Raw genomic sequence first — 23496 nt, 5'->3', positions numbered from 1 at the left:
TAATAAGCTATTGTTGTTAGAATTCAAATGAACAACATTTAAAAAAAACATTTACATGAGCAATAATGATAATAATCATCCAAAATGACTTAAGAATCATGAAAAGCACATACAATGTGTCATAAAAAAGGAATATCATTATGATTTGCCTTTAAATCTGATTATTGATGTTGTTTGAACTGAACTGAAAACATGTTTCTGTCAAATAGACACTATGAGAAAGAAATGCAGATATCAGTGGAAAATAAGCATCATTATAACATCACAATCTTTGATTTAGCGCTGGTGAAATGATGGTTTGACACATGGCCAGATCTGTTTCTGTAAGTACAGTAGGTGTTGCCCTCTGACCCCTCCCTAAGCCCCGCCCCAAATATCCATTCCATCAGCTCAGTGGTGGCATGATGTCCTAGACACGCCTCCTCATTGTTCCTTTATTCTCATTGGCTGAGATGGCAATGTGTCATTCAGGTAACCGTACAGTGTTTTCTGTGTGGCTCTGAGCCTTTTATAAAAGCATTATTCACAAAACAATGCACGGTCGTATAAAAGCTTCCTTAGAGACCAGAGAGGACGTGTGGGGATGTTTTTCTCGTGGCGTAAGGTTAAAGATCGCACGCGCTCGTGTGGCTCCTCGCTTGTTTCCTCTCACTGGGACAGAACGAACGGCAGATGTTGTGTGTACACAAATCAAAATCATGAAGCCACAGGAGTTCTTTGGGGTCCTGCCGGTCTCAACCACGGCCAAGAAAAACACTGAAACCACCATCTGACTGTGAAAGGAAATCTCTGACAGCTTTGCAAACACGAGCTGTTCTTCCTACATAAAACATTGTTTTGAATGATGCACAGTTTTTATTTTCCTAGAAGAGATCAAGATGACACATTTTAAATGCATATATCTGCTAAACGTCAATGTTTAGAAGCACAGGTGATCCCAGAGTGTCCATTAAACACTGACGTTCAGGGCCCGTGTTCACAAAACATTTGATCTCAACACCAAGAGCTCTCCTAACCAGCAGTAAACGTTTTTAGCTCAGAGTTTCCACTTCAAACCTCTTCACAACGCTGCTGAGAGCAACTTTTACTAAGGAACAGAAATAAATGTTAAGCTAAGAAAAAGGGCGGGGTTGACCTCGTTGCTATGGATGATGTCAGCAAAGCTCACTGACTATGACCACAGTGATTGGCTGATAGAAGATGGGTCTCTGTCAGTCATTTAATCAGAGAAATATTATAGAGTGAGGTCTCATGCTGACATATTTAAACTAAGATCTGGAAATATTTTATTTGAATAAGACTACGTTTTTATTTTAACATATATTGCCGTATTCAAATTAAGATGATAAAATATACACTAAGTTATCAATTCAACAAGTGAAGAGTTCATTTACAAAAACAGATAACTCCATTTTTGCATTCCAATTAATATGAATCAAACCGTTTGTTTAACATAATAAACACAGGATCTTTGAATTATGTAAAAAAAAGGAGTTTTATTAATAGCAAATATGTTCATATAAAGTATATGTTCAGCTAATTGTAAGCATGTTGCCTGTCTCATTAACAATTAGCAGATATTAGAAGTCTTTATGGTTGAGCTCATTGTCATGAAATCTTTCTCAAATGTTTAAGTTTCAAGGCAGATTGTATGGTGGTTTTACTAGACATATTATTGACTTTTCTTATATTCCAAATATATTACTGAGTTTTCTTATATAAAATAGTTTTCTTATATAAAAGAATACATTTAAAGGTAGTTATAGAGTTCATGCACTTCTCTGATCTTAACAAGGGCTACGGGCCTCATGTATGAGTTTGAGCACTTGAACACCTGCATACACACCAAATATCTTCTCACACTAAGACAGGAACTGCACGTACACCACACACACTTTTGTAGAGCAGTTGAATTAAGAACGCTGCGGGTTGTTTATCATTATCACTAAACAATGAGCTCATTTTTAATAAAACCACACACTTTTGAAGAGGAGTTTTAACTTATCGCATACAGCCAAGGACGCCGGGGTGCTCATTATCACTAAACCATGAGTTCATTTTTAAAACCAATGTTAAATCATGTATCGTCCGAAAAGCCCCCGGAAAGGTGTCCAGATAAAGAGCACATGATATACGTATGTGTTGATTGAGAGGCGCTCCCTACGATTAGATCCTAATATGGTAGGCCGGAAATATAACTGTAACGTGAAATGTAACTGTAGCGAGTGATAAGGGGATGGACTAATAAAAATAAGTGATGTCATGTAAAACCTGGTTGGTAGAAGATGATGTCAGGTAAAACATGATTGGTTTTAACTGTGATGACGACTTGAGAACAGTGTATAAAAGATGGAGTCAGACATGTATTCGTTGGACATCATCAGATGAACTCTGTGTGTCTCTCTTTGATTGCTCGAGCAAATAGAGATTGAAACCTCTTGAAACCTGGCTCTCTGGTCTTCGTGAATTCTTTCAACATTGGCTGACCGACTTTTCGCCACGACAATTGCCGGTGTTACAGCCATTTAAGGATTGTTGCGATTTGGTCTGAGAGCCTTAGGAGTCTGTCGGTACACGATCCGGGATGCCTGCACGATCCTACTCCTAACGTCTCACAGAAACACAAGAATCCTCTCAGAAAGTTCTTAATTTAGCTTAAAAACTTCTACGTAGGAGTCTTAGCTTAAAAGTGATTCAGGACCAATCTGAGAGCAACTCTGAGCAAGGAAAAGACAAAACTTTTATCTCAGTGAGGAGGCGGGGCTGACCCCGTTGCTATGACACAGTCTTTTAAAGACTGTGATTGGTTGGTTGGCCAAGAAGGAAAAAGAGCGCTTTTAAGTATAGGGTCATTAGTTCGGAATTGCACATGTATTTTTTCCTGATTTACCGTACTCACGCACACGCACACACTATATATATTGTTTATTTATATTTTTTTAGTTATCATGCTGTTAATGTCAATGTATTTGATAGTACGTTTCTGTAAGTGCTGTATTTGTTTGTGTCACTGTTCATTTTCTGTGTGATCACTGGTTGTGCCAGCACCAGAAATAGAAGAAATCACTACATGAGCATATTTAGCAACTGGAGAAATGCAGCTCTGCAGCAGAGATGATTTGGTTTGGTGCTATGGCATTTCTGCGCTGTCTTGGAGATGTTAGCGTAAACATGAACCCTGCACGATCTAATGTGTTGTGTCTTTAACTCACTCTCATTCAAAAATCTGATCAACCTTAAAAGTAATATGGAAATTCGTCCATTTTCTCTGCTGCTAAAGAAACTCTTAAGTCTCTTAAAAGTCCTCCTCGCTACTCCTAAAATTTTGGACTTTAAGGGCTCTTTTAGGGGTTAAGATGCTTTATCCGGGTGTACGTGTGTTCACCACTTGCTGTGCGTGTGTTCACTACTCTCTGGATGGGTTAAAAGCAGAGGTCACATTTCGGGTATGGGTCACCATATCTGACTAATAGGTCACTTCACTTCACTTCACTTCACTTCACTTATGAATTACTTTTTTCTTTACTAGGATCTTTTCTGTAATTCTAAGGGGAAACGCCCACATTTCTAAGAATTTTCTTAGCGCAAAGAGTCGCTCCTAGTGACAAAATTCTAAGATTTTTCATGAATACGGGCCCAGATCTTTTTAAATAACTTCATGCCATCTCGTGCATCTCTTGCATCGTGCAGGGCGGCTGCGAGTTTTGAGCTTCTGAAGATCTTGATCGTGTGAGAGGAATCTGATTCTCCGTGATGTGAGAAAAGAGTTTTCTCTGCATGTGTTCAACGAATGTTTGTTGGTATTTGTTTCAAGACAGTTTGTTTTCTTCCCTGAAATGAACCTGTTCTGTCGAACCTTCCCCCATCCGGCATGAGCGTGAGGACGTAACACCTGCACAATCAGCCGGTTCACAGCGGTACAACATGTTCTCTCGTCTTTTCCTCATGCTTCCACTTTCTGAAGCTGCGTGAGATCAGCAGTGCGGGTGACACACTTTCATCTTGACCTAGACATGTTGACAAGGATCTGTACATGTGAATGATTTCTTTCAGGAATACAGAGCAAAAACATTCTCATGACTCATGCACTACTGCACTAACCCATGAATAAAGTAATAAACTAAATGCTATTGGTTATTTAAAGGGGTCATATGACGCGAATACGTGTTTTTCTGTGTCTTTGGCGTGTTATAAGTTGCCCATGCATGTTTTACACTGGGTTCACACCAAACGCGAATCGAGCGTTTTGCGCGAGTAAATTACATACAAAGTCAATGCAAAGACGCGAACTCGTGGCAGGCGGTGCGAACGACGCCAATCGTGCGGAGAAGGTTCCGCGAAGGTTGAAAATATTTGTCAGATCGCGTCACTCACGCGAAAATAACGATCTTTTCCCACGGGTAATAAAAAGCGTGTAACGCGACTATTTGCGTTTGGTGTGAACCCAGCATTAGACACGTAGAATTGCACAGAATGCATCTTTTGTTCCCACACTTTCATTTATGTAAGAGCGAATGCTCACCCAGACCTGTCTGAAACGCCTCGTGTAACCACACCCCCACAAATCTACGTCAGTTGGTGGTCTGATTTGACTGAGACCGCCCAAATGTAGACGCAAGTAAGGTGGGCGTACCTGTCAGTACAACTGAAGAGGAACCTGATGTTCCAAATATGGTCAGAGGCGTCACATTTCCCTCACACGCTTGCAGTATTCCACCAATCACCACGCACTGGTGAACTGACCAATCACAGCACACCTCGCTTTTCAGAGCCATGAGCTTTGTCAAAAATCAGCGTGTTTCAGAGAGGCGGAGCAAAGAGGAGATACAAACATGCACGGTGTGTGGAAAATACAGCGTTTATCAACCTTAAATCCTGTTTACACGTTACATTACATCTAAAACAAACCATAATATTCCTTTTAGCCGTGTCATATCACCCCTTTAACAAAAGGAAAGCTCTTTGATTTTTTTGTAAGCATCTCATCAGAGGTCAGGTCACAGGTGCAGTTAAAGGCGGGGTAACCGATTTCCGTATTACGCTTTAGACAACTGAGTCGGGCCGAGTACCAAGACAAACTTGTAGCCAATCAGCAGTAAGGTGCACAGTGCACAGGACGGACATTAGCCGAGCCGAGCGCTGACGAAAGCGACAGATGGGGGTACGGGTGTGTTTGTTTTGGTGATTTGATCATCAACGACGGCTAAGAGAAATCGGACACCCTGCCTTTAAAGGACAACAGCAGGATTGAGAATTAAATCTGTGAGATAAACGCTTGACGCACATGGAGGTCAATAAAAGAGAAGATTATCATCTGCAGAACACAATCTGACTTTAAATCCACAGCTGTCCGTGGCTTCGTGACTTTTAAAATGATCACAATCATCAGTTATAGCGTTAAATGATGTGTCTTTAAACTAACCTGTCTGACTTGTTTCAGACAAAAGATTAGATTTCTTAAAGTTAACCGAAAGACATGAGATCATTTGCTCCATGCAAACTTGTGTGAGGAAAACACCTTTAGTCAAATCTAAACACGACCCACCGGATGAGAATCTGTCTCTTGGAAGACATCAGTCAGTATTCCATAAGTCTCACAGTTTAACCACAAAATAAAAACATCCACACTGATGAAATGTTGTGTATCAATGTTAAACATGATCTGAGGTTAGAAATGTTTCTTTAACCATTGAATTTGTTTAAAGTTTGCATGACGGCGGATGTTCCATGACACGACTGCCGTCATGCAAACGTCCGTCTCGTTCTGACAGTCATTAAAGAGAAACGTCTGAACACGTTGAGCAAAACACAATTCAATCTTCCGAGCTCTGAAAGAGAAATCTGTGAGCCATCACATTTGTCTTGCGGGCTGTGAGTTCATCTCATCATTGACGTTTGTGTCGTGTTCTCAGGTGAAATATGTCTCACGTCGGTGCTAAGATCCAAGACCACACAGACCGTCAGGATTCAAACGTCAATCACACCTTCATGACTTCTGCTCTCACGGATGTGACACTTTGGAGAGAACGTAACTGCACACAAGCGCACATGTACATATTCATGCGTTTTACAGATCACTGCGACCTCAGGGTGATTTACTGATCTGTCACTATACGAGAGACGTTTATGTGTGAAGCAGTTGATCTGTACGATGCTGAAGCGAGTGACAGACATCAGATTTCTCAGACGCAGCACAAATGTCATCATAGCGGTGCAGTCACATCCAGACGTCTCTAATCATCCTGCTTTTAGCACCGGTTACGTGACCTGTCATTTTTAAAATCATCATGTGTTTAGGCAATCGGTCATCATTTTCATGAAATGTGTTGAATAATGTGACCGTCATTCAGAAATGTAAAACTAAAGAGTGTATTGTGCTTGAAGGTCAGACAGACAGACAGATAAATGAATGGATGGATAGACAGATTGATGATACGGCCAACAGAGTATCATGGATTACACCAAGGTTTCTGTATGATGGTGTTTTCGCTTTAGCTCACTCTGAACCTGATCCTTCCATTCATTCTCCTAGCACAAATAAGCTCCTGTAATAGTCGGTAAGAGCCGGATTGAACCGGCCGGAGCTGTAAGACGAGAGAGGCGGTGACAGAGACGGAGCAGCCGTACTCCCGGTGAACTTCACTTCACAGTCTGGAGCTCAATCTGGCCTGATAAACTATTTCAACGCCCTCAAGTATGTATGTCGAGAAGTACAGAGCACACAGAGCTATTGGGTTCGCGCTCCCGCTGCCGGCCCAAACCGGTTCTTGTTTATCAGTGGCACACGGCTCACCCTTGTGTTAGACTCCATGACTGAGTCACGGCATGAAGCAAGGTCAAAGCTGTCACGTATACTGTATATATATATATATATATATATATGTAGTTATAGACTTGTCAGTTTGAAAGCGTGGGTGTGAGAATAAAGCTTTGGTACAGTTTGATAACACGTGCGTCATTATAATATTCATAAAACCGTAGCACATCAGCACTATTTCATTTCGTTTACAGAAATAAGCAATAGTGAAACAATGACATGATATCATTTTTAAATGAACTCGCCATCTAAAGACTTTGTGCAGGTGTCATCACATCAGCCAATGGCATCGCTGCAGAAGGGGTGTGGCCTGTCTCTCTGACTCAGCTGAATGTGGGGAGTTTCATGTGTCAGGTCACAGACGGACAGACGGACGATCCCTGACCCGTGACACATGCACCCGTCTCAGAAACATGTCTCACTGTTTCTGGCTTAATGTCACAGTTATGAAAGCGCCCCGCACTCGTATTTTTAGACGCGTGACATTATGTAACATGGAGAAGAGTCTTCATGCACCTGTTGTGTAAGAAAAGCTGCAAGTTCATGTGGCATACTATTGGTTTTAGCGTAACCGTGGTACTATTTCTTGACATTTTTGTGTTTTATGCTGCATTTCACACCTGAAGAGTGAATTAAAATTGTGCACTGTGGCATGTTGTGGATGTTCTAGACCGAGAAAACATTTCTTGAAAGGCAAAACAGGTTATCTTTACAAGACTGTTGTCTGTGTCGAGGCGTGTTCAGTCCCTGCCGGAGAGCTGACACACACAGACTGATGATGGTTTGAACACTTTAACACTAAACATGCGTAGAGAGACTTAAACACCCTTACCACCTGTCAGAAAGATCCCCATGACAAATGAATCTTTGTCGACTGCTTTATGAATGTTGTCATGCTCTTGTTTTAAATCTAAAGTTTGAATATGATAAAGAAATCCTTATAGTGTTCAATGCATTGAAAGCATAGTTCATTTGTTATACAGTCCCCGTCAACCGGAAGTTGCGATCGTTTTGGCTTCCGTATTTTGACGCATTTCCAAGCGAAATGAAATTTCGAATGAGAAAAAAAATAGTGGGTGTGGCTTTCGTCTTTCTCTGCGATTTGATTGGATGCATAAAAACAGCCGTTGCATTTTGAAATGGAACTGGCAGCAGACTGACGGTTGAAGGGGAGGAGTTAACGGATGCTCCGCCCAAGCCGTCTAACATACGTCATCTATGATGGGTAGTCATTACAGGAAGGAAGTGCATTTTCAAATTTTATCTGAAGATTATGAGGGCACACGAATTTTAAAAAGCGAATGACCCACATTGATAAACTATTTACAATAAACGCTGCAATATTCCATGAAAAAAACTGCATTGTAATTTTTAATTTCAGGGGGACTTTAACAGTTATAAAGGCATGTTTAGGGCATTTACAGCAGAGATTATGTGAGATCAACTCAATCCAGCGTCGTCTGAAGAGGAATTAGGTTAGTGGCCCACATGCATCTCAAACATCTGTTCCAGTTGAGCTGGAAAAGAAAACATGACGCTTCCCTACCGCCCATCAGGCTTCTGTGGGACTCCTGCGGGCTGGACCCAACAAGAGACAACGGAAGCTGTGTGTTCAGTCAACATCTGGTCATAAGATGTCCAACAGGAACGGGAAAAGAATATTGAAGCATGTGCTGCCCAATGGACATCTGTAGGAATGAATTGAAATATCTACACCTCAACTTCAAGAGGATGCTTGTTGAGGCTAAAAACAACTCCTCGAACACTGTAAACCAGTTAAAAGTCCTGTCAAATTGATGAAAACAATGACTTTTTTCTGTATAAAAATGGCATATTTATTCAACAGACTGATGCAAACAAACAAACAAACAAACAAACATGATTTCCTGCTGTGACATCATATAGTGAACTGACAAAATCATGGTAGAAAAGTCAACAAGCTTAGAATACAAAATCAAGCAGAAACACACCGATGATATTGCACCTTTTGACTTAGTAGTAGCTTAACACCCATCAGCCCCTGCGATCGGAAAACATGGAAGATGGGCTTGAAGGGTAACATGTTTATAGTCCGCAATAAAAGTAATGTTGAATTCTACACGACGACCACTCCAATCCCCAGAATGTTTTAAATATGAAACACAATGACATACATGGCCAAAGAAACTAAAGAATGCATTCCCACACTATTCAGATTCCCTTTTCACCAGCACAGCGCACAAATTCAGCAAAAATGATATTTTACTGCTTTTGTGCCAAGGCCACAGCTAGTCCTTTCCGTTTGTCTGTTAACAAAAATCACACGTGTTAACATCACAGATGTTTCGTTAAGTTTGACTCACACTCTGCACTAGTTTAAGTATGAAAGTGCTAAACTTTGATAAAGAATAAAGCAACCGTTGATGTGAAATAAGCATGACGATAAAGGATGCGTGTTGCTCAGACCAGAGTCTATGACGCATCATGTGAGAGTTGTGGAGTGCAAGATTCAGGAACGTCAGTTTCCCCGTCACTCGTCATCAAACAACTCTTTGATTTCTTCTCTTGTACGAGTAGCACGGACGCTCTCGCAGTGCTGTTCTGTGCTTTCAGCATAAAAGCAACGTGGCGCATGATGCTTTGCAAAGTCTCCATGACGTCTCAAAACGTTTCGAGAACATTATTGTGGCATATCCACTTCTCATGCGTCAATAAACAATCAAATCGACAAGAAGGAAGTGTGTCTTTGTTCTTCTGGAGTGAATCGTTGGAGTAACGCGTTTTGATAAAATGATCACCGATGAAACGTCACAATGTTCCGGCCCTCGCGAGGAACAAGTTTTACGGTTCTGTGGTTTTGCGTTGAGTCCATCTCGACGTCGACGGCACAGTTTTACTCCATCAAATCTTGTCTGTGCTCATCATCGGGGAAGCTCTCTCAAGATCTCCAGAAGGCCACAGAGCCGGACTCGACCTGGTGGACCATCCAGAGATCGGGAGTGTTTCCTGGAGGACGTCCGTCTGCGTCACGGTATGACGGCGCTTGTGACTCCTCAAGGAGGAAGACCAAACCTTAGTCGAGGGGTTGAGGTTAGAGATAAGTGATCCCTGACAGCGCTGGTCAGGTGACATCATTTCCTCAGCGGGACGGAGTGATGTCCGGCCTCCCGTCCTGGGCGACACACACCTGCTCTGGATGAGGGTCAATCTAACCGGAGAGAAAAAAGGTGTTTCAGACTAAAGCATAAGTGTCCGATTAAAACACGTTGGACAGAGCTGCTACACACCTCACAATACAGCGGTGGAGGCTGGTAACGAAACTCGTGGATGTAGGCGTAGAGCGCTCCTTCGAGCTCATCTCTCACGCCTGCCGGGAGATCGGGATCGTTCTGACGTTGTTCGTCCGCTACCGCTTCAGAGTAGCTTGGTGGAGCTAGAAAAGAAGAAGAAATACGTCAGACCAATGAGACTTTTACACTTTTTCCCCGTCGACAAGTTGGTGACGTTGCCCTTACCTTCAGGTCTCTCGGGCAAACCCAACCAGCCCATACTGCACTGACTGCTGACGGAGGACGTGCGACTGCCGAAAGGGTGGAGCGGGATGGTCCCGATCACCAGTGGCAGGTTCAGAGTCAGATTCACAGCCCGAGGGATGTCCACGTACACCTGTTGAGAGGGGCGGGGCGTGATGTTAGCACAGTGACGGACAGCTGTCACCCATTCAAAGGAATGAAACCAACAGACGGCCAACTCACAACGAGCGAATATTCCACCCGGATGATGCCGCAGTCCAGAATGGAAGGGGATACGGGGGGGATCTTCAGCATCTTGCCATCCCACGTCTCGGTCTTGCCGGAGGGCAGAGGATCTCCACGGAGGTTCGAGACCAGCTGTTTGATCTCCTTCACCTTCCCTTTGGCAAAGAAGGTCTGTGTTTGGTAGACGGCGGCCTTTGGCACGACCACACGGGAAGAGCAGTTTTCAATCTCGGCGAAGATCTGAATAGATTCTCCTATAGAGATGCACAAACGCGTGCGTCAGATTTCATTCAGGAGCATGCTGACAAAACACATCGGGTTACTTTTCCATCTTACCTGGAGTGTAGCCCTTTCTTTCAATTTTGGCACTTAGTGAAATGGGTCCTGAGGTGCAGAACCAGCAGCAAAGCGTTTTGTCCTTTGTGCCGGCCTGAGGAGACTGTCAACAAACATGAGTTAGCCTCAAAACACCTCAGACCTGGAACCGGAGAACGTCATACGTGTTTCTCTCACCAGTAACTGTGGCGTGTTGATGTCGATGTGCTCGAAGACGGTGAACTCTTTCTTGGCTTTCATGGGCAGAAGCCACGGCCTGTGGAGCTCGGCCTTCACCCAGTACCGCACGCTGCCGTGTTTGCCTTCGAATGACGTAGCCAGAGGCCTGCAGGAAAGAATGGTGTCAGCGTTTGCCTCGATGCATTATACATGCGTCGAAAGAGACAGACAGGAGAGGTACTCACGTCTGGGGCAGTTCAAAGCTGAAGGGGAACTCGTGTCGTCCTGAATGAAGAACAGAGAAGCCCTCGTCACAGCTGTCATCATCTAAAGAAGGAAAAACAAGACAATTTACTAATACAATAACACAAGACCAACATTGTCTCTTTTTTATACAAAATACAAGACAAGATTTTGAAAGTTTCACGTTTTATTGTTCACATACGCAATCGTACATACAACACGTTGTGAAGTACAATAAAATTAATAGATGAAGATTTTCAATTGTTGGAAATTTTATTCACATGATTAAGAGAAAGATTAGGAGAGAATGTAAGAACGACACAGTAAAAGAATGAATATGCACATACATACGAATATGAATGTATTAAATGAAGAAGAATACAAGAGTCACGGTTCTATTATAAGAGGAAATAAAAGAGCAAAGGGTCAAAAGTACCATTGTTATGTTTGTACCTCATCGCTAAATGAAAAAGTAAAATAACCCATTAAGTGATGTAATGCATGGCTTAACTTCTTTTCTTTTAGAACCGAACGTAATAAGAGTGTTTTAAATTACATTTAGTCATTTAGCAGACGCTTCTATCCAAAGCGACTTACAAAGAGTTTAAGGAGCAATAAGCGATATGTCATACAGGAGCAATAATGCAATAGGTGCCAATACAAAGTTAATATTAAATTGTTTTTATTTTAAATGGGTTTAACTTGTCAAAAAGAGCAACAGAAACATATGATCTTAAAACCGTTCTAGCAGTGATGATATTTTATGTGTAAGTTTGTGTTATTTTCACACACAAACACTGTAAATAACATCATCAGCCTGAGGCAGCCGAGAGCTAGAGAGGACCGGACTGAACCGGCGCGAGCAGCCGGAGTTCCTCGTGCATGAACTACCAGACGGCTCCTGATTGGCTGAACCGGGGTGTTTTTCTCTTTTAAACACGCCCCCACGCAGAATTTACATGTGTACTGCTGCATGGATTCAGTGAGATTTCAGAAAACACAGACACTTTTAAAAACCACACTACACAAAAATACATTTAACTTTGTTTATTAAATACAGTACATTATGTGGGATACGAAAATGTTGTTTGTCAACGAACAAACAATGACAAGGTAAACAAAAATAGAGTTGATCATTAAACATAGCTCAAATGAACCAGATAAATAAAAAGCCTTATTTACAGTAACAGATAATCCTGCATTTGTGTGAAATGTACTGCCATTTAATGGAATTATGCATGAGGTGACATCTGCTTTGGCGTCATTGTAATCAATAAACAAAAGAATCATTATTTACTTCACAACACAGGGTATAACAATCTGTTGATCGTACATAACATCAAGCAACATTACAAGTTGCGTCGCATTGACAGTTCTGCAAAGGTATGATATCAGCGGAGACACACGAGTACCTCCACCAATCAGCGAGCAGATAAGCCTGACCTCCACCAATCAGCGCGCAGAGGCTCGGCCCACACACAACCCCCTCTCGAGCAGTTTCCGAACAGGTTTGAACCGCTTCTAACAAAGACTAAACTTACCAGAAGACTCTATGATCAAATATATGTTTTATAATTGAAAAAACGCACGTCATGACACGACGAACAGGGTCAATGCCGACTTTAACCGATGTATTACAAATACTGACAAAACCTATTTATCTGCGATTCAAGTAGAAGATGATCAGGGTGGTTGTTTTTCTGGGACAATCCTGTTTGTGAACTCCCGTGCTCTGACAAATAACTTGCATCGATTCAAACGCATTTCATTTATTTGATAAAAGATTTAAAAAAAAAACGGTTTGAATATAAATCAATATTTCATTCATAATATAAATGAGAATGTAGGTTTTATGGGTGCATTTTCATCTAGCATCCTCCTCGTAATGGTTCTTCACAGTTTGCACGCATGTCACTGATCATTTTAAATCAAAGTGAAATGGACAGGCAAAAGACAAGCAAACGTCATGTCTCATCGTTGACAAATAAAGCGAATAGATTCCTGGTTCTTACCTCGAGAGTGTGAGATGAGCACATCTCTGTGGTTTAAATACTCCACTTCTTCAGTGAAGTTCTGTGTATAGGCAGTGTTGGAGCCAGCATTGCGTGACTCGGTCCAGCGAACTTTCGCCAGTCCTTTGGCGAAAATGTTCAGCGATTTGACGCGAACCTCTCCGGTAATTTCGACGACCACTCGACCTGAGACAAAGTCCCCGCTGGCAAACACAGGCACGTTGCTGTCATTCAGACAGTCGAAGCTGACAAAGAAGTGTTTCACCTTTCCGAGCACCATGGTGGAAATCTCACCGAGACGCCAGATTTTCAGAAAATAAAGTCATCGGTAAGATCACTTGAGGATTCTTGCCGTGCAGAGAAGCTGCAGGCAGGTTCAGTGCTAGAGTCGCATGTAATGCATTGAGTTGTGCGGTGACTGCATGGAAAGATGCAGCTGTATCCTTGTGTTCAGACAAACTCTGTCCTCAGCTCCGCTGTCTTATACCTCCTCTGTTGGAAAAACAACCCCACTGCGCATGCGCAATCGATAAGGCTTCCTGCGTCTCTGCTGTATCCTTAAAAAACATTTTATTATCTGCCGGTCTGCAGTGCAGTCCGTCTCTACAGACACACAGACATGAAGTGCTTTTGTATTGACCCCATATAATGGCTTCTACATTTAGCTTGAGCCAAAACATGTGAAATACAAAAGTGAATACAGTAATGCAAATGAGACCAAATAAAGGTCGAGCAAATGTAAAGCTATTGACCTAAATCCAGCCGGACATTAGTTTGCATTTGCAATGCAGAAGTCAACATTTCATGAGCGTGTATGAACTTGACTTTAGCCTCATTTTTGAATATTAAATGATACGTGTAGGCCTGTGTATAATTGTTTTTATACTTCTGTATGTATGTTTTTTGTCATTATTGTTTGTTGAATCTCGTCACTTTCAGCCTGGAGTTTTTCCACGGCTCTTCTCTGCCACCTGTCTGTGAAATCTGGCTATTACATGATAAAACAGAGTAATGTTGCTCACTAGTGATTTTCAGCACTTCTCTTGTCTGTAACCTGCTCATTTGTAAAAAGTATTCAAATCAAACAGTAATGTCAGGCCTAAATTATGCTTGAGTAATTACACTTTAAAACACTTCTGGGTTGTTTCGACCAATGTTTGGATACAATATGGATAAAATCCAACCGTTGGTTTAAGTGTACTGTAGGGGATGTGCTTTCAACATTATAAAAAACAAAGGAAAGTCAATCTAAATTCATGGAAAGCATTACAAATACAATTGCATGCATACGAACTGTACAAGTTCTTTTAAAAAAGTAAGAAAACGACTCTGCATGGCTATGTAGGTCAACTGAGACTATTAAAACAGTAGAAAACGATTTTTGATGAATTTAATTTTAACCTACATAACCTGTTGAAAACATCAAAAGGTAGTGTCTTTATTATTTGTACCCAACAGCAGATGGCAGTAGAGTTCTATTCATTTTCATAACAAATCATAATACATTATTTAAAAGTATCAACAATGTATCAATCTACTGTTACACACACAATAGAAAGAATTTTTTTTTATTATTGGCGCTTATTTGATAACAAATGATTTAAGGAGATGCGTGCACATAAGCCACATTGCCAAATGCGTTTATTTACACATTTACACAGCATTACTGTGTCTAAGTGACTGTTGTTAAATATTTGATCAGGTCACATTTAATTTTTGCCTGAAATAGTTTGTGCTATGACATTATATAGGAAAAGAAACATTTTAGGCTTTCTGCACTAATTATATCCCAGCAAAAAATCTGAATAGAAATAATAATGCATATGATCAGACAGTTTAGTTCATGAAACTTACAAATGTATTTCAAAATGGGCCAAAAAGTGAAAATGAAGGTTATTTGGTTTGGTTCTGATAACCCCAATCACGTCTGTTCTGAAACACTACGAGGTTCTGTAAGATTCGTCATGTCCTGATGTAAACTTCTCTCAATGTGACACAACTGCTCTGATTTTAAACACTGACCCAAAAATCCAATCCTTTCGAAGTAAACTGATTTTAAGATTTTGACTTTTTTCTCAAATATTTCGCACCATTAATTGATTCTATTCAGACTTGATTTTTATTGAAGGGTCAAGACAAAAGCTTTAAAAGCTCTCATCTTGTCAAACTTAAACAATGGACACGACCGAGATGATGGATCCATTTCTAGCGTTCCATCTTTTCATCTTATGTAATTCACTGAATGATCTTATCAATTCTGTCCTGAGAGCGGGGACAGGTCTGCTCTCCTCGGGTCAGAGGTCACCGGCAGAGTTCATAGGTTAAATTTAGTATTTAAATTAAAGACATCACACAATGCTGATGAATACACAAAGCTTCCTTCAGGCTCCTAAATGAATGTTGGTTTTATTTATATTTACGCCTTTATATATTTATTATTTAAAAGCATTTATTATTTTATTCTGTTTATTCTTTATTCTCGAGTGGTACATCGTGTGTGTGCGCGTGCGTGTGTGCGCGTTGAAGAGGCATGATGTAATGTGAAGACTGGCATCTTTCCCACACTTGGAGAAAGATCTCTGACAGCGTGGGAAACTAAAAGCTTCCATCTGTTCAACAGGTCAACAGAGGGTCCAGTGACCTTTGACACAGATTTGTCCTTTAGTAAACATTAAGGAGCAGGCTGTTGACAGAGGGGTAAACGATACAGACCCGTTCTGGGGTCTCATCTGCCCTGATACTCAGTCCCATTTTGCTGTTTTTATCAAACACATTTGACCGTTTACAAGATCATGTACTGTAGGAGTGACAAAAACATCAATTACTTGCTATAAAGTTAATTTTTCAATGTCATCTCTGTTGAAGAGGTTTTAATGTTTTATAATGTCTAAACTGCATTGAATAATGACTATGAGTTGATATTGAGATGTTCAGTAATATTGACTTTTGATTGCAGACTTGACAAATCTGAGCTCAGTTTGACACATCTCTTCTCAAACTCTTCTGACTCTTTTCTCAAGAGAAATATCTGAGATGCAGATGAGACTTAAGGAAAAGTTTCCATTTGCTCTCTTTAATCTCATTCACAGTATGTCTCGGTGAAATATTTGAGATATCAGAGAGATCTGTGATTTTTCATTCTTATAACATCTATATTTTCTACTGAATAACCAGCATATTAAGCATTTTTAGATAATATGTGACAAAAATAAAAGATCTGCACTGATAATCACAACCTCTGATGTGATGCATGATGGATTGAAAAATAAAACACGTGACATTCCTCTACAAACGCTGAACGTCAGATGACTGCACACAGATCTGTTCTCCTTCATTTGAGTGTCATTATGAGCAGATCAGGACTTCAAGACAACAGAAGGTCATTTCTATTGCTGTCAGTCATGCTAAGTTACTGTTCCGTGCATCGACCGGTCTCGTGAACTAGACCTAGTGTGTTACTGATCATCAACATCTTCAATGTTTCAGAAATAAGAGACTCTTTCAGTTGTTTATGGTTACAGAATCCAGGTGCCGATCACACCTGCACCGCAACAGTTTCAGAGATGCAGCTGCAGCTCCGTCCCTCCAGAGGTCATGGAGGTCACACATCTGCATGTGAGACGTGATGGCCTTTGACACCGCTCGCTGCCCTGGAGTCCCTGTGTGTCAACCGCTGTGATTTAGACCAGAACTTCACATCCATGCACAAGAGAAAACTTACTCTGCTTCATCATATCCGATATTAATCATCTAATTTAGATCAAACTGAAAATAAAAAATAAAGGTTCCTCAAAGGTAAGAAATGTTATTTTAGGTACCCTTGACCCTAACAAAAAGTGTTTGTTCATGGCTCTTCAAAGAACCCTTCTTAGCACCTTTATTCTTAAAAGATCATTTTTTTGGATTAAATTAATTTAAATTATTATTAAATTCAATTATTCAACACATTTGCATCAGATCAAACTTTGAAATGTTTGGGGAAACTGAACCAGGCCAAGTTGTTTTTGACATCTCTGTGATCTTACGGTTACGATTTAATTCATTTCTTCATTAAATCGATTTAAAACTTGAAAAGCTCACGATGATTATATTCTTCAATTTCATTAAGTATTTCTGGTGAAGGTTATACCATAAAAAACAACTACTCATTTTTAAGTGCTTAAATATCATTCAGGCGCTTTGTCTATGGAGAGGTAACCTTTGCTTTGACCTTTGACCCTGTGTTTTGTCCTTGCCTTTGCTTATTGTCTCTTTATGACCCCCTTAACCTGCAGCTCCTACAACCTGTTCACTAACATCCAACAACCCTCCCCCATCCCCCGTGTCACGTGACCCTGCTCCATCACTGAGCCTTGATGTTCACCAGCAACTCAACGCAAAACTTTGACCCTTGAACTCGCTGAATTATGGATGAGCACGATAACTGCTGCTGGAAATGAAGAAATCACAGTTCATGTAAATTGGGTTGTTTGCTTGTTATGAACATTCTGAAATATGATTATTAAAATACGCTATAATAAATAGTGATTCTTTTCACACTAGGGGGCAGCGTTTTACAGTAAGCGGCATATGCTATTAAAACGGTATAAAGATGATCATCAAGATATCTGATCTACGACGAATTCAACAGATAATGGTTGAGGTGAAATAAAACCAAAATATAACCTACCTTTAAAATCGGTTCTTCTGTAGATGTGCTCATCCAAAAGGAGATTGCAAAAGAATAAAAGTCTCAGTCTATAAAGAGTGACTTCGGTGAGATGCGCGTAACTGCATCCACATCCACGCGCCTTTGTGAGGATGCGAGTCAAATGACCAATCACACAGAGCGCTGAAGCTTAAAGGAGCCTCCCACTTCTGTGCTTTAATACCTGATGGGGTCCATTATACAGATCATTCAACAGACCACCGCTGGAGCGCTCAGGATCGGCGGTCACCCCCATTTTAACACCTCATCTGGATTAGTCCGACTGTGAGGATATCCACGCTGATTCAAATCAAGGCTGCGAGATCAAATAAGATCTTCCCTTCATGTGTGTCAGTCGTGTGCACGGAAGGTTTCCAGCACTGCGTCTTCGCTCCGCATGGATCTGATTAACTTGGCGTTTCCGACGGTCCCTTTTACGCACGAAGACATCACGAACACGGCGCTCCTCAAGTCTGCTTGATTCCTGATGTACAGTCTGCGCTTGCTCTGGTCTTGTTGGACTCGCATCCTCATCGAGCGTTTCCCATCTCTTGGCTCTTCTGCATGGATAAGACGTTGTTCTGGGGAGAACGCGTAAAAGATTCAGGACACACACAATCGCAGTCCAGCCATGGCTATGGTGGTGAGTGCGTGGAGGGACCCGCAGGAGGAATCGGTACCAGAGGGGTCCCTGGATGATCAGACCGGACCGCGGAGAGACCCCCACAACAACAACAACAACCGGGTGAGCGCAGCCTCTCCAAACACTGCAGAGTCATCCGCGGACGATAAAGGACAGACATCATCTCAGAGTCAGCAGCAGCACATTGAATGTGTGGTGTGCGGGGACAAATCCAGCGGGAAACATTACGGCCAGTTCACGTGCGAGGGCTGCAAAAGTTTCTTCAAGCGAAGCGTTCGGCGGAATTTAACGTACACGTGCCGCGCCAACAGAACCTGCCCGGTGGATCAGCACCACAGGAACCAGTGCCAGTACTGCCGACTGAAGAAATGCCTGAAAGTGGGAATGAGACGAGAAGGTGAGTGATCAGCTCGTATTAAAGTTACGTAGTAACGTTAAAAGAGCATGATACGTTTTGCTAAACGTTCTAAAAACGTTGGCGCAATAACGTTATCCTTACCGCAAAACATTATTTGAACATAGATGTCTGGTTCTTTGTAAGGTGTATTGTGTATTGACTAAAAAGGAAGGAAAATAAATGGACAATAAATCATTCGAATAAAATCATTATCACTAAAATAAAAGCCTCCTTTTGTTACAGGTTATGAAGGCCCGAAGCAAACCGTTAGTGCGTCTACATAAATAAACTGGTTAGATAGATAGATAGATAGATAGATAGATAGATAGATAGATAGATAGATAGATAGATAGATAGATAGATAGATAGATAGATAGATAGATAGATAGATAGATAGATAGATCACATAAGACAAATACACACTTCCATAAATATTTAGAGACATGTGTGCACGAGAAAGGTCTATGGTACGTTCAGGATTCAGGAACACTGCAGTATTTTCTGATGTGGGATGCCATATTCTGCCAAAGTACACATTAAAGCACGCCACCGAAGTATTTGCTAGAGTTTATCAATGCAGTCTATGCACGTTTCTTCCCCGTCTCCTCCTGTTTTGATAGCGGTTCAGCGAGGACGAATGGCCCCAAACCAGCCGAACCCGGGCCATTACATGCTGACCAACGGAGACCCGCTGAACGGCCAGTGTTACCTGTCCGGATACATCTCTCTCCTGCTCCGGGCCGAGTCATATCCCGCCTCCCGATACGGGAACCAGTGCATGCAGTCGGGTAACATCATGAGCATCGAGAACATCTGCGAGCTGGCGGCCCGTCTGCTCTTCAGTGCGGTGGAATGGGCCAAGAACATCCCTTTCTTTCCCGACCTCCAGATAACGGATCAAGTGTCTCTGCTCAGACTCACCTGGAGCGAGCTTTTCGTCCTGAACGCGGCCCAGTGCTCCATGCCCATCCACGTGGCCCCTCTTCTCGCCGCCGCCGGACTCCACGCGTCGCCGATGTCCGCGGACCGGGTGGTGGCTTTTATGGATCATATCCGTTTCTTCCAGGAACAGGTGGAGAAACTCAAGGCCCTACAGGTGGATTCCGCCGAATACAGCTGCGCCAAAGCGATAGTGCTGTTCACATCAGGTGAGACCAGAGACTTTCAGCAAAATAACGGCGTCAGTAAACATGAAATAAACACATCGGACAGTTTAATGAGCTCGTGGGTATTTTTGTTTCAGAGAACTGTCAGATGTGCCATCTGCGCACAGTCGGATTGAACGCAAGTTTATTGATGTTGTCGTGCGAAATATGAATATCACGATCTATTGATTTACGGAGATCTGCTGATATTATTACTTTGACAGCTCTCAGTCACTCTGACGGCTCCGTAAAATGTGTTAAAAAATGTTGTATGTTTTTAATCTTTACAGGAAAATAACATAAAAAAAACCTAAAAGAAGAACATATATGCGATGCTATATATGTGAGTGACATCGCTATATTTTTGTCTTTATTTATTATAATAATATTCTATTTAAATAGGAGTTATTTCAATATTTTAGTTGACATCTTTTCTATTCAATAACGTCTTTAAAAATATGCAAATAACGTTAAATTCGTTTCGGTACAAATCCTTTGCATATTTCCTCCTCTCGAAAGTTAAATTCTAACGCAAACGTGCCGTCATTTAACAGAATAATTTTGCTCTCGAGCCTCTCGCAGCCAAATCATCCGTCGGCAAACATGATTCCAAGTATATCACTAAACTGCACGTTTAACTGACGCGATGCTTGATTAAAGACATTAAAATATGCATTTGAGAAAAGCGTTATTTGTCTGTCTGTGTGTTTGATATAATAACTTGAGTTTATTTTGATATTTGACTGCAGATGCATGCGGTCTTTCAGACGTGCCGCACATTGAAGGCCTGCAGGAGAAATCCCAGTGCGCGCTGGAGGAGTACGTGAGGAGTCAGTACCCGAATCAACCCATGCGCTTCGGCAAGCTTCTGTTGAGACTCCCTGCGCTTCGGATGGTCTCCTCCTCCGTCATTGAACAGCTTTTCTTCGTTCGTCTGGTGGGTAAAACGCCGATTGAAACTCTTATTAGGGACATGCTGTTATCTGGGAGCAGTTTCAACTGGCCCTACATGTCCATTCAGTGACTCTACTGAGGAGGATGAGGAGGGACATGCGGCGAACATATGAAGAGCAGACAAAACTGAAGAGCACTGAAAGACGAAACTCATCTCTTACTGTCAGTTTATATAGAAATGATATTTGTTTTGTGAAAATGTGAAGCTTAAGCTCTCTCTCTCTCTCTCTCTCTTTCTCTCTGTAGTGCCATACATTCTCGAAAAAAATATTTGCTTTAACAGTGTAATTGTCCATTTACAAAATTCGTATCAAATGCCATCAAAATAACTCAAATAAATCGCTATTGGTGGTTCCCTCTTTTTAAAACGTCACAACAAAACGTTTATTGTAGCTGAGAAAGACAATGGATTTATCAAATATTTATTTCACTGTATTTATTTCCCTGCTTATAAACCTCCTGTGATCTAAACAATCAACTCCAGCACTTATTCCATGCTTTTCTGAGGTTAAAAGAAATCTTAATCATTTTTTTTCTCTTACACGTGACTAAAATCTTTTAATTTGCAGATGGTTATTTGACTGTTCGATTTGATGTTCAGTGCAACATTTGATTAAACAATTTCCATTCATCATTTCGTGCGTAAATGTGCTCTTATTTCTACTTTTCCCCAATAAATGAGCTTTCTCAATCCCCCGAAAACAAACGCATGTTTATGTTTGTAAAGCTACTGTTCCGTCATGTTCAAAATGTTTGAACTGTTTGTTTTAAAGTGTTTAAATCTTCATAGAAATTACGAACGTTCAATGCAAAGGAAATGAGGGAGGAGACGCATCGAGTTTTAGAATATATTATTGGGATATATAAAAACATGACAATTAGCTTTACTTTAGTTTATCATTTATTGTACTCATGCTTTAAAATACTTGTCAAAAAACCGATACTATTCGCTGTTATTTGTAAAGTACGTCGTAATCACACACAAGCATCATTCACAAATCTATTTACGCCTTCGCTTGCGATTACACATTTAGGCTATCCAAATAAATGACTCAACAATTAACCATCTTTAACAACATAACTCTCAAATTACGGAATGATCCGGGATATAACTACGGGCTATAAAAATCATCTCTTTTATAAGCGATCACACTTATGTGGAGTCTAGCAAACATTAGTTTTGATCGTGATGACCGTGAATGTTCGTCTTACAGCTACATTTGCTTATTCCTTATGCATTTTACGATTGTAGAAATTATTTTTTAAATTCTTGAAATATATTTTCTGTTTCCTTTGATGTTTGTAACAGGTATCTAATTCAGTTGGTATAATATTGGCTAAAAGCGATTGTTGCGTTTTCAAATATCTACAATCTCGCTTTAATTCATCGTAATATATTATAATTCATCATCTTTAAAACGTCGCAACATTTTTTTCCTTAATTACAAAACGTGTTGAGACAGAAACATTTGAGAAGCCTTTTTAAGAGTAGGCTACCATAAAAATACAAATTTGTGTTACAAATGGAACAAACAGAACAACACATTTTCTGTAGATTTGTAACTTTTACTGTATTAATTCAGATGATAAATTAGCATGATTGAAAAGCACTTTCATTGATCAACGGGATTTATTAGACCTGTCTACTATTATTCTAATGTGGAGTATTTAAACAAACATGTAAAAGAAAATGTAAGGAACACATCAGTTGTTTTAGAAAGTGTTCAACAGGGCAGATAAAAAACGGCATATGCTAAATTGTTTATTAAATAAATAGATTATAGGTTACACAATTTAAAGATGATCAGTCATTTGCATTTTTTTGTCACCTTTTATTATTATGATTGTATTAATATAACAGTTTCCCAAATTCCTAAAAGCTGTATTTATATATTGTTTGGTTTGGTTTGAGCTATAATACAGACACATAACTGTTCCCGAAAATAACAGAACCTCAAATAAAAATGTCCCCAGGTGCAGAAAGCAAATAAGCAAATGCAATGTATTGAATGTATTCATGGGCAGCCTTAAATAAAACAATAGAACTATATATGGTATGTTCTCATTTAGATGGCTATATAAAGAGGTGTGTGTGTGTGTTTCTGTAGTGTTGAGTCTGACAGCAGTTATGACAATCCAGTGTGTGAACCCTCGACCCCACACCTCTCTCATCATGTGCAGATCTCATCCAGATCCACTCACATCTCAAACGTGGGATGGCGAACTCTTTGGCATGTCCCGTGAATGGCTGACAGTGTGCTTGAGTTAGCCGTGACCCCAGCGGTGTCTGGGGACCCGAGAGGAGAACTGGAGCTCAGAATAAAGCCCACGCTCACCCACAGGGAATTCCTGATGGCCAGGACCAC

At 40.9% G+C, this 23496-nt stretch overlaps 2 protein-coding genes across 2 annotated transcripts; one reads left to right on the top strand and one right to left on the bottom strand.

Moving 5' to 3' along the window:
- Positions 1-8627: 8627 nt before the first annotated feature.
- On the bottom strand, positions 8628-13797 carry arrdc3b (arrestin domain containing 3b). Its single transcript, XM_057321814.1, has 8 exons — positions 13305-13797; positions 11295-11376; positions 11068-11215; positions 10891-10993; positions 10552-10808; positions 10312-10462; positions 10084-10229; positions 8628-10004 (listed from the first exon to the last, which is right to left on the bottom strand). The coding sequence occupies exons 1-8, from the start codon at positions 13582-13584 to the stop codon at positions 9936-9938; spliced, it is 1236 nt and encodes a 411-aa protein (XP_057177797.1). The 5' UTR covers positions 13585-13797; the 3' UTR covers positions 8628-9935.
- A 4191-nt stretch (positions 13798-17988) lies between these two features.
- On the top strand, positions 17989-23192 carry nr2f1b (nuclear receptor subfamily 2, group F, member 1b). The gene is made up of 3 exons (XM_057321834.1): positions 17989-19031; positions 19652-20179; positions 20926-23192. Exons 1-3 carry the CDS (start codon positions 18623-18625, stop codon positions 21198-21200), a joined length of 1212 nt encoding a protein of 403 aa, XP_057177817.1. The 5' UTR covers positions 17989-18622; the 3' UTR covers positions 21201-23192.
- The last annotated feature ends 304 nt before the right edge of the window (positions 23193-23496 follow it).

The sequence above is a fragment of the Triplophysa rosa genome, linkage group LG22 (genome assembly GCF_024868665.1).
Source record: "Triplophysa rosa linkage group LG22, Trosa_1v2, whole genome shotgun sequence".
In the NCBI taxonomy this organism is placed as follows: domain Eukaryota; kingdom Metazoa; phylum Chordata; class Actinopteri; order Cypriniformes; family Nemacheilidae; genus Triplophysa; species Triplophysa rosa.
This window is presented reverse-complemented; position numbering and strand designations above follow the sequence as displayed.